The following is a 12,624-nucleotide window of genomic DNA, read 5'->3' on the forward strand; positions in this document are numbered from 1 at the left end:
GTCCGTGAGTGAATGTGGGTGCGGGACAGTGGGCACATTTACTGCACTGAAAACACCATCTGCCTGAGGTGACTGTATGTGTGTTGGTTTAATTTTTACAGAAACCATGCGACATGCAGTGTGTAGTCTTTGACGGAAGTCTTTGACGGAAGATCTGAAGAGGCCGGTCGAGGAGATGGGGGGGAAGCGAGAGGTAACCTCTGTATTTTGCACTGTCCACCACAGAGAATGCTGCAGAGACAGAGGACTGCACTCAGGCTGAGAATGGGACGTTCCAGGATTTCGCGACTTCTTCATGAAGCTCAGGAAGAAAAGATGCGGGCCTGGAAGCGGTGGGGCATGGTCAATTTGAAGGAAGCACCTATCCAGTCGGTTGTGCGCAGGCTGTGCAGGCGGCTCCCACTCAAGGCTGAGGCTCGCCACGGCCTGCGAGAGTATACGCATCAGTTCCGACTTGATGCTGGCTTGATGTGGGTCCCCCACAGAGCTCGCCCAATCCTCTCTGTCCGACGCCAGTAAAGAGCAGCTGGCCTCCTCTGCAGATCCAGCAGACGTCGGCAAACGGCAGACGTCGGCCGTTGTCTATTGGTGAGCGAGCCGAGTGAAGCTGGTGAAGATGGTGGGTGAACTGGCGCGCTTTCGCGTGTTAGAGAAAGCTCAGGGACCTGTTGAGTACAACGCTTTTTATGGTGCGGCACTGTAGCGGGTGGGGGTGCAGACTCAGAGAAGTAAGCCAGGCAAGTCCTCAGAGTCACCATAGGCAATAACTCGCAGTGAGGGCAGCTGTCGTCGGCAAGTGCAAGTGCTGCATGATCCTCTCCCAGGCAGGAAACGCAGATGACATGGCGGTCCCCGTCGCTGAGTGGGGCTCGGGACGAGGAGGATGGCATATTTAAAAAGACGCACTTTTTAAACATATTTAGATATATCGAAATCGTCCTCCATTGCGATTTCCCGTATATCTAAATATGTTTAGTGAAAGGTAAAACTTCCGAAATCTCCATGTAACCAATGCGTGACGTAGACGCGTGAGAGATCACTTCCGGCGTAACGTCTGGAGACAGTTCAGTTCGGTTCAGTTGGACATCTGATTCAGATCAGTTCGACGGCTGTTAACAAAAGATAAACACAATATAAATACTGTTCGTTTTCTCACACAAACCGCTCGTTTCGTGTCTTAGGCCACCAGTGTGTACTTACATTTACGAGTCATTAAATTATGTTTAATTTTGACTTCTCTGTGCATGCTCTTTGACGTGGACCCCCTTAACCTCCAGTGTTTAACTGTCAGACAACAACGGTTTGACCAAAAGAATGTCAAAATTGAAAATGCTGTGGAAACAAAGACACCTACATCTTGGATGCCCTTGAAGTAAGTGAAAACATATCAAAAATTTATTTCAAAGTGAACTATCCCTTGAAGGTGGTGAGATGAAGGCCAGCGACTTCACGTGCAATGGCTCGTCCCGCAGAAGGTTTTTTAGACGACGCAGCTTCTCACTCTGGATCCAGCGTTGCGTGAGCTTCACTGAAGAGATGAAAATATATATTTATATCAGCCCATCGAGCTATATTTATAGGGCTAGGCCACGCCCACTTTGGCGGGAATGGGACGCAATGGGCGTGAAGCGCCCCCATTGGACCGTCACCAAAGGGCCTCTTTTGATAGGCTGCTGCAGGTGCCGCAGGACAGCCAATAGGCACGCTAAGCCACCTTGCCTATGTCTGCATGCTGCCACAACGCGTTTTGCATTCATTCAAAATTAAGGATAATTTTTGGCTTCAATATCACGTGGAAAAGAGGTTTTCCCCTAGCATAAAATATTACGCAGTACGAGAGAACCTATCATAAGAGAACTATGACTTTATTCAGCACTGTAGTCTTCCGGTCAATCGATGCTTCAAAACATTCTAACTAACCCACTGTAGACACATGGACTACTTTGATGATGTCTTTATTTCATTTCTGGACAAGGACAGTATATCGTACATACATTTTCAATGGAGGGACAGAAAACTCTCTCACTAAATCTAAAATATCTCAAACTGTGTTCCGAAGATGAGTGGAGGTCTTACGGGCTTGGAATGACATGAGGGTGAGTCATTAATGACATAATTCATAATAACTAATCCTTGAATTCTAAAATGAGCGTGAGATCGAAGGATGAGGCAGCTATCACTGAATGACAAACTCTAAAAAAATATTCCTCACAAACAATAGCATGTGACCTAGGATTACAACATACAACTCTGAATATTAGAATATTAGAGTCATACGGACCACTGCTATTTTTATTGTTTAATTTTTGTATCAACAGTGTGGACATTTTACAAACAAACTGAAAAAAAGTAAATATAATGTAATAAAAGTTATCATTTTAACATTTTAAAGTTTAAAATTGGGGTTAGAACAACACTAGAATGAAAAAGCACCAGAATAATGTTTTAAAACAGAACAAGAGTGAAGTTTTAATTTTGCTGTTTCAATGAAGTTTAGTGTAAAGTAGTTTTGTATTTGTTAATTTTAAACTGTCTGGCCGCAGGGGTTGCCTAATTACTTGTGACATATGTTTCCTATAGCACATGCAAGGGTTAAAAGTTTCAGTCATGTTAGGTTTCTGCTTAGGGTGAACATTAGGCTGACAGTGGAATCAACCATATTCACTATTTAGTTTGTCCTTATTGTTTTTTTATTCCACATATTTTGTACTTAATTCACATTTGTCTAGAAAGATGCCCTCAGTATCAAAAATGGTGCACTCTCCTCTGAAGGAGCATGTGATGAATGATCAGGCAGTGCTCTCCAACAAGGTGCATGCATCTTCATTATTGGTGCTCGACAAGGTCTTTGCACTTCTGTTCACATTGGGCATATACCCGCTGTCACTGAGACAGTCTCTTGGAAATCGTTGACTAAGTGTGATGAAAAAAGTTTGACTATGGTGCAGTGTTAATAATGTATCAAATATAATATAGGCTAAGAATTATTATTTGATAAATTTAATTCTGAAGATTTAAAAAAAAAAAGTTAAATAAATAAAAGAAACACACACACGCTAATTGATATCTTACATGTTTAATTTTTTAAACAAGATTTAAAGAAGCTTTCAGAGATTAACAAATTGGTTAAAAATTTTTGCTGCTCATATTCTGCCTCATTAGAGATTACCTTACATTGCTTTATAAGGTTCAAATAAACACTGATTAACTGACCATTAATTATCTGTGTATCTGTTTCAGTTATCTGCAATATTCATCCTTTAAATAAGTAATGTAATAATTGATATTTGTTCCACCTCTGTAGAATAAAATAGCTAATATTGAACAAATTACCATCAGGCAATGGTCAGTCTTAGTCTATTTGTGTAAAACACCACCAAGATAGGCTAGATCATATGCAGGCTTTTCATTGGCTTTAAGATTTTCCAAACTAAAATCGTATCATGAGAAGTATCACACGTAACTCTATTTAGAGTTCGCAGGTTTTTCTGTATGAATATTGTACTTACTGGTTTTGTGGTAGAAAATGATTCTTACCCAGCTTCAGCTGTAAAACGACTATTTAAAGGACCAAGACACATTACGTTTGGAACAGGCTGTGAGCATGCGCACTGTCTTCAGCACCACGGCGAGCGTGGACATTGAGCTTCTGCTTCACACTTCAGTTCGTGAGTGTGTCTGAAGATTCAACCGGTGGATTTTGTTTTCTGACTCCATTTGAGTAGCGACTGGGATCACGTCAAGCAAGAACTTTACCGTGTCGAGTGAATTCTTAAAGGGAATAATAATTATAATAAGAAAACACTTTCCACGTTATAAAGAGCTCGGTTTGTCCGCGAGAGTGGGATGCCGTCCGTGAGATGATGTTTCTCTGTGAGGGGATTGCGCTTTAGAAGCTCCACAATCCAGAAGGATGCTGGTGGGAAATGCCTGTCGACAGAGAGGACGAGATTTGTCAAAAAGCACTAGAACTCTTATCGGATCTTTGTTCTAAAGGGGAGGTTCAGAACGAAAACTGTTTGGATTTCATTTATTATTTTCGAGACCTTGCCAGGCCGAGGTATTCGGACTCAGGTAGGCGACACTTCTATACATAACGGTTGTATGCGCCCCCCCCCCCCCCCCCCCCTCAGCATCACGAACAAGGTTAATACAGTCTCATCTTAACTTCATAGGCTATCTAGGCTTTTTTTTTCTCATAGCTAGGCTATTGACTTGTTGCTCAGCAATTTATTAAATCAACCTCCAGGTGTGATCACGCTTGAGGAATGTCGACCACTTTCATGTTTTATCTTACTTTATTTTTCGGTGTCTGAGTTTGGTGTAAAGACTCAAATTCTTTTGTCAGAAATTGTAGAGAAATGCTAACGGTATTTCTCTCATGATTTGGAACGAATTACAACAATAATGAAATAGCCTACAGTTAATGATCTAATAAATAAATCGTGTATATGTTATATTTATTTATTTATTTGCAGTTAATGCAGCAGACCTTATTTCAATCTTACCTGATATTTTTAGGAATTCATAGAAAATCAGATCCCCCAACCCACCCCACATAGGCTATTTGTCATCATTACTCTGAGAAAAGGTGTTCCTTATGACATGGATGAATCACTGGGTGCCAAAAGATTGTTTGATCCATGAATTATTACAATTGTTTCCTTAATTGAAACACTTAGCTCAGCTTTATCCAGGAACCTTCATGGTTGTCCATTTAATATCATTAACTAAATAATCTAATAATAATAATAATTGAAGAGTTCAGATGCAAAAGCCTCTAAATGCCATTTGAAATTTTCTTCTTTAATGATGATTTTTATCAAACTTGTATATTTAAGTTCAGTAATTTCACTTAAATAACAATTAATAGGTAATTATCATTGCCATTTAAGTGAAATCACTGAACTTAAATATACAAGCTTGATAAAAATTATCATTCTAGAAGAAAATTTCAAATGGCACTTAGAGGCTTTTGCATCTGAACTCTTCAATTCTAAATTAATAAACATGCCAAAACCGAAATTGAGTACCTAATACCTCAGCAGAGTATACACACTTTGACTTGTAGCTGTGAGAGATTATAGGAAATGGTGGTAGGATGAACCCTTTACAGCTCCACACCAATCCAGTCCTTATTAAAATCCATTCTCTTAATGCCATGTCCCTTGAAATAGCCTTACTCATTACACATTTACCACATTTCATCAGTTTTTTTTTTTAATTAGTACTATTGTTATTATTATTCTTTAGATACTACATTATAGCTGAAGCAACATTGTCTAAGATGATAATTGTTGCATTTGATTCAAATGTGGCATCTGTTACTTCACATAATATATTGTGTAGATTAACTAAGACACAATGCACAACTATAGTCATCTCTTTCCAAAAAAAAAAAAAAAAAAAAAACATTGGCAAGGAAATGAGCCAAGCATCAATCTACCGCTCTCTCTCTTGAATCCAACACGGAAGTGACTTAAACTGCAATTCATCAACTGGCCACTAGAGACAGGCTCCAAAAGAGAGTCAGTCCCTTTGACCACTTTAATGTGCCCAACTTTAAAGCAGAAAACAAATGTTTACAGCCTGGTATAAAAAGTGTGTGTGTTTTTTTTTTTTTTGTCTATAGCTAATTTTGCCCTTCATGACAATTGTGAGAGGGGTGAATTTTTTTGTAACTCATCTGTTTAAATTATATTAAGCCTTAAAGTTCTGCAGGGGCTTGAGTGTCCAGTGGATTGCCGCTGATGTCACTACTAGCTGTTTGTTTGCTGTCTGTTAGCGGTCACATCACCTCAGCTAATCCCATCTCTTTGCCCATTTTTGGTTATATGGCTGCGAAGATGGCGACGGCCGGCTCCGCCCACTTTGGCCTTCAGAAATCTCTTCAGAAACCTACGGGTGACGTCACTGACACTACGTCCATAGGCGTCATTTACGGGGGGGACGGGTGGGACATGTTCCCACCACTTTTTGCCAGGGTCGATTTTGTCCCCACCACTTTTGAAACATCTCGCGGCACAGATGTACCAATACAAATAAAACATCTCCAGTTAACATCATTCATTTGATTGTTAAATAACAGGCGATCTAGCTCTGAAATGTGTTGTCTTCTCTCGGAAACGCACTTCAATCCGTTGTGGAGATTCGTTCCGGTGACATCACAAATCAAAATGCACACAAACGTGTCCCTTTTTCTCACAGGTTCTAATCCGCTCTCGTATATTTTTTTGCCCTAATCAAAACATATACAACCACTGATAAACATTATATCAATTCAACCACTGCTAAACATTATTGGTTTTGATGAGGGGAAAAAAAAAACTATTCAAGTGCGGATTAGAACCTCGAACCCCCCGAGTCCCGACACGCTAGGCAAAAATTCTACATCAGGAAGCTACAGGACATCGTCTTTCAAAACATGACCTACTCGAAAGAGAAAAAAAAAAAGAATGAATGCATTATTGTACCCAGCACTTTTGAAAATACCCTTTCGAATGCGTCTCTGTCCCCAGCACATTTCAAACCAAACTGACGCCCATGATTATGTCCATTTTTTTTTACAGTCTATGAACGGTAGAGGGTTATGCTATTTTACAGTAGCTTCAATAGCTTGGATATGCATTTGATCAGTCTTGCAGCAAACTTTTTTTTTTCTCTCTATGGGAGTTCAGGACATTCAGACCAAGTGGCTGTGTAAACTACCATTAAATAATCAGCAGCATGAAGCCAGAGTGAAAAGAAAGATGCAAAACAATAATTATCTAGCATCTCACTGTACCGGAATGGTCCCCTTTCTTTGAATACCATGTTAACATTGTTAATTCATTCGTTAATCCCCCTTCTTATGAAAATGCTTGGCATAATTAACATTTGGTATTCTTCAGCTCGGTTTTTGGTTCAGAGAAAGGGCTGCAACGTGAAAGACCACAGGGTGGAGTTCCATCGCTTTATTAACCTCTTATTGGAAATCCCATTTCATCTTCTCAATCCCGCTTTACAGAAAGCTGCGGAATGGGGTCAGAGGGTCTAGAATATCCACTCTGAGCTTTGGCATGTGACAAGATACTGCCTAGCCAAAGTACCGCCAAAGTACCGCCTAGCCTAGTACTTTTAAATGTTGATATTGCACTTTTTTAGCGGTTTAGGATCATGTGTAATAGTCCTAGTTTGTAAAGATGTATACAAAAAAACCCTGCATTTTTCCATATGATATTTCAGTACATGTGTTGCGTAAAAGCATTTGCATTTGAAAACAGCATTTTTAAAATGTATAGATATGTTTGCTGCATTATTAGTATTTAATACCTTATTTCAAAATGAGCAACTTTTGGTCAAATTTGATGCACATAAAAAATAAAATAATAATTATTCACATTCTTTGCATTCTGTTTAGCCAAACTGATCAATTATTTGAAAATTGATAATATTTTCCGTTTGTTCACAACAAAAAAAAAAATATATAAAAATAAATAAATAAATAAATAAAAAATAATGCTTTAACAAATAACAAATGCTTTTGTGGGGGTGTCGCATGGCCAGAACCTGGATGGCAGCTTAGCGCAGAGGCTCAGAGAAACAATTTATTATAAAAACCCCTTATAAATACGATATTCACAATATTCGAGCAAAGTTTTGCCGTTGATATGTCAAAACCTCCATCAACTAAACAGTGTGACATCTTTACTCGTGCACGCAAGGGCAGCGTTAAAACAACTTCGTCGAATTCACCAGAGGAAGTGGAAGCTAACCACATGGATAGCTTAGCCGAAGTTTTAAGCGAACTGAAATCACTTCGAGCAGAGATCGGAACGAAGTTGGACAGCATTGATACCCGTTTGACTGATTTGGTGAACTCAATGGTCATGTTGGAAAGCAAAGTGTCTGATGTAAAACGAGATGCTTCTTCTAATGCAACGCGTATTGAGGAGGCTGAAGGCCGCATTCACTTGAGAAAACGGAAGCCGCACTCAATTCAGCCATCAAACGAATCGTTTACCTCGAATCAAAGACTGACGACTTGGAGAACCGAGACAGAAGGAAAAACCTCCGGCTCTATGGTATTCGAGAGGGCGCCGATGGTCAGAAAACTCTCCTCGAATTTATAAACGAGAAGTTGACACAATGGCTGGGACCAGACAAATCATTCACCCTAGAACGGGTTCATCGCACACTCGGATCTGGGAAGCCCAACAAAAACAGAGCAATACTCATCCGCTTCTTAAAGTTTCAGGAGAAAGAATTTGTTTACCGTGAATCACGGCGGCGAGACATCATGCACGACGGGGTCAAGATATCGTTTGCTCAAGATCTCTCAGCAGAGACAGTACGGATTCGACGGGGATTTAATCCAGTCACAAAATTGTTTGTTGATATAAACGCTTTCCGTGGATTTCAGCATAACCCTTGCAAGCTTCGGGTGCTACACACGCCGCAAGAAGCTGAAAAGTTCTACAAAAGCATCCCACAGTCAACGTAGAATCTACACAGTTGGGTGATCTCTATGGTGTTAAACCAACATGTTAAACCAACCAACACCTTAGTGAAATTACTCTCAATTACCTCTCAATAAATTACGATCCCCTGGTGGAAAGAACCACAGAAGCATTAAAAAAATGGTCAAATTTACCAATATCTATATAGATATGTTCGGACATATTGACATAATTAAAATGTCTATTCTACCCAAATTCTTATACTTTTTTCAAACACTCCCATTGCCATTTTCAAACATGTTTTATGATAAACTAAACAAACTAATTTCTCAATTTATTAGGAATGACAGAAAAGCTAGACTTCGCCTTAAGCTATTACACCTGCCCTATTAAAGGGGAGGGCTTCGACTTCCAAATTTTAGATGGTACTATATGGCTGCCCAGCTGACTTCAGCATTAAACTTCTGTATAATGCTGAACATTAAACACTGTTTAAAGTCCCTGTAAAGGCAATTCTACAAAAAAGTTCACAAGTTCACAGTTCACAAGAACACATTATAAATGTTGCATATGTATTGCTAAAACATATTAAAAGGCTGTGAACTGTGAAGTACAGAAATACGGAGTTAGACCGTTAAACAGTTTTTCACCTTTGCAATTTTACGGATTGTTTGGGCGGGGTTAAAACAGGGCTCGATGACGCACTGTAGCCCATGAGCTCCTGGACACGCCCCTATTTGATGACGCACATAGTCTGATCTCTCCCCTAACACACAATAACACTCCCCGAGCACATTCGCATTCACCGCTCAATCACGAGTGACTGTCAGTACAACTACAGCCGAGCCTACAGTTTTCTATCTAGCGATGCCTTCAACACAGAAATGCATAGGCTACTACCTGGATGCGATCATGTACAAAACAGATTGGTATCTTTATTTAAATTCCACAAAAACGATCACATCAAGAAGAGGTTTTTAGAGAACCAACCTTGATGAAGAGCTGAGGATCACCATCAACACCCGCCTCTGAAGTGATCATTTTACACTGGATAGTTTTATAAACTTTCCTCAGAGACAACTAGGATTTACTGATGATCCGCTACTGGTGAACGGGGCCGAAACGACTATCTCCCGCCTCAGCATTCATCCTCCCGTCCCAAAAGCAGTATCAGCTAATATCACCGTCGACAGCTTTCCCGCTAATGGGCGTGGTTTCAGCGCAGCCAGCGGACACGCCCCCAGCGTTTGAGAACAGAGATAACTGGTCATTTTTCAAGATTTTGATAGCTTATTTTATGTACTTGCCGGCTTTTTTTATCATTCAAATTTGGCTGGGTGGCTAATAACTCATTTTTCTGTGGTGTGACAAACTCAGAACACATACTTAATTTTGACTTTACAGGGACTTTAATGTTCAGAATTAAACAGTGCCTCCAGCTTGGGTAGACATATACCATACAAAATTTATCTATACTCCTCAGATATTAAGTCATTGAAGAAGAAAACAAAAACCCTTTCCTCAAAAACACTGTTTCAATCTGGCACGCTGCACATAAGCGTATTAGAGATATGCCGAAATTATCCCAATTTACTCCTATTTGAGGTAATGAACAATTTATACCTAAAGATGGAGGAGTTAAGTTTTGGAATATGAGAGGCATTCAGAAAATTATGGATCTATATGAAGATGGTGTTTTACTTTCATTTGATCAGCTGTGCCAGAAATATACAATCCCCCAAAAGCATTTTTTTTTAAGTATTTGCAGTTGAAAAGTTACATGTTATCAAAGGAAGAACATATAATCTGTATGCCATCTTTATCAAAATTAGAAGAAATAGCTCTTGGAAATTTAGAAGGTCACGTATCTGTGTACTATAATTTAATGGTCAAACACAGTACTGAATGAACATTGGACAAACTACATGCCTGGAAAATGGATATACAGGAAGATATAGATGAGGCTGATTGGAAATATGCATGTCTTAAAGCACAAACACGGACAATAAATACAAGGTTTAAATTACTGCAATATAAGTGTTAAACTTCATCAAATGTCCGGTAATATTCCAGATGTGTGTTCTAAATGCCTGGATAATAAAGGTACATTATATCATTGCCTTTGGGAATGTCCAGAAATACAAAACTTCTGGAAGGAGGTTATAAAATGTATGTCAAATATGTTTAACATAAAAATTCCTCTGAATGTAAAACTTTGTATTCTTGGAATGTATCCAACGGACTTTATACAAACATCAAGACAGATTCAACTTATAGACTTTGGTCTGTTTCAAACCAGAAGAGCTATTGCATTATGCTGGAAGAGTATGAATGCTCCGTCCATGAGAATGTGGAAAAAGGAGATATCAAACTGTATTGGACTGGAAAGGCTAACTTGCATTGTTAAATGCAAGAGGAAAGACTTTGATCAGATGTGGGAGCCATACATAAATATGATGTAAACTGGGAATGTAGACCTTACTGAAAAACTTACAGAATAAGACTTTGTGTAAATACTATCTCTAAGAAATTAATTTACTATTATTCTCTTTTTTAATTTATTATTATTATTTTTATTACTATTATTATTTTATTTTTTTTAAGAAGTGTAAATTGAAGATGTATGTGTAAAAGGGTGTAACGTGTGAACTTGTTCTGTTGTTATAAAAAATGAGAAAAGGACAATAAACATATTTGGAAAAAAATGCTTTCGTACAGGCAGCTGCAGTGCAGTGGGAATCTCAGCTACAGAGCTCTTTGAAGCTCTTTGTGTGTTGGAATGTTTCTATGGGTTACTAGATATGAGCCATTGTGGAGCTTTCACTTTGAAGTGTAACTGACACACTCGGTTGACTGGAATGAGTTAGGCTGCTTTAGAGGACTCTGCTCAACAGGGACAGCTCAAATCAAATAGTGTTTGGCAGCTGCTGTCTCTGCTGCCATATAAAAGAAGAAGGGGGGCTATTAATGAAAAAAAAAGCATTAATAGTCCAGGTGTAGTTCTATCTAGTAGCCATAAAAATGCCATGGTTTCATAATGAAACAGTTTAATTGATCTAAAATAGTTCCAATCCTCATTAGTTATCTCATAGAGCTGTAACTAATAATATTTTTTTTACGTGTTTGTTACATGTTTATTACCTGCTAATACCTTGCTACTCTAATGCTATTATATATTGCTCACATTTCAGACACATGTTAATGTTGGAATTGATAATTAATTGGTAAATCTTTATAATTTGTTTTCCAATGGTTAGTAATAATAGCCGAAGCGTTAATGCAGTACTACTCATTTGTCCTGCATTACTTTAGTTATCTATTAATGACTCTCTATTATTCTAAATTGTGAACCATTTTTTTTCTTTCATTTCCACTAATGTTTTCTTCTTTCAATATGTTCAACATTGCTTTTTAACTGGATAATCTGTTTCTTTGAAAGATTAAGCCAGCGCTAGTTGTGCATTTTGAACTGTAGTAAATATAGCTTGCAATTTAAAAGTACATTTTATTTTCTATATAAATCCATGGTACAATGTCAAAAAAAAGCATTTTAATAACACTGTTTTTTATTCATGAATTGTAATTTCATTAGATAATGTCCTTTGATCCACAATCATTCTGAAACAGGTTTAAGAAAGTTACACCCATATTGGTTGTCTCAGAATACCAAGGGTTTTAAGTATGATTATCTGAAACTCTCAGCATTCGATATAAGATAGTTATGGTAGGAAACAACTAGCCAGCTTTCTAATGGGAATTAGACAGACAGCAAGGCATATGCCCAATTTTCTTCAACATTTGGAACCCGTGATCAGATTTCCCAGGTTCCTCATGTACCTGACGGTCCAACCTAATAAATGTGGAGCAAGTAGCAAGAGACCCATTAAAGACTATTATTTTATGCCACTAGAAAAAAATGCATAATGTGCAGTATCTGTCTCCCAACCAGAGCATTATTTCAGAGAAGGAGACTCACAGCAGCAGTGGGTTTCTTAGTATTCCCCAATCAATCCATTAACCATATGCTAATATAAATCTTAATGTAATCACAGACTCGATGATGGTGAGATGAGATCTTCCGTGTGGAGCATACTGGCTGTTGTCAGACTCCTTGTGCTTACACAAATCTCACTGGATTATTACAATTAAAGGATGTCAAAGGGAATGTTTGGAAATTTGATAATTC

At 38.5% G+C, this 12,624-nt stretch overlaps 1 protein-coding gene across 1 annotated transcript in view; it reads left to right on the forward strand.

Moving 5' to 3' along the window:
• Positions 1-3,655: 3,655 nt before the first annotated feature.
• Positions 3,656-12,624, forward strand: part of syt9a (synaptotagmin IXa) — a 49,994-nt gene continuing 41,025 nt past the window's right edge. The window contains exon 1 of the mRNA XM_089135392.1: positions 3,656-4,074. Coding sequence (XP_088991518.1) covers positions 3,927-4,074 — 148 coding nt within the window. The 5' untranslated portion in view covers positions 3,656-3,926. The remainder of the gene's footprint in view (positions 4,075-12,624) is intronic.

Source organism: Pimephales promelas, chromosome 10 (genome assembly GCF_988280905.1).
Source record: "Pimephales promelas chromosome 10, fPimPro1.hap1.1, whole genome shotgun sequence".
In the NCBI taxonomy this organism is placed as follows: Eukaryota; Metazoa; Chordata; class Actinopteri; order Cypriniformes; family Leuciscidae; genus Pimephales; species Pimephales promelas.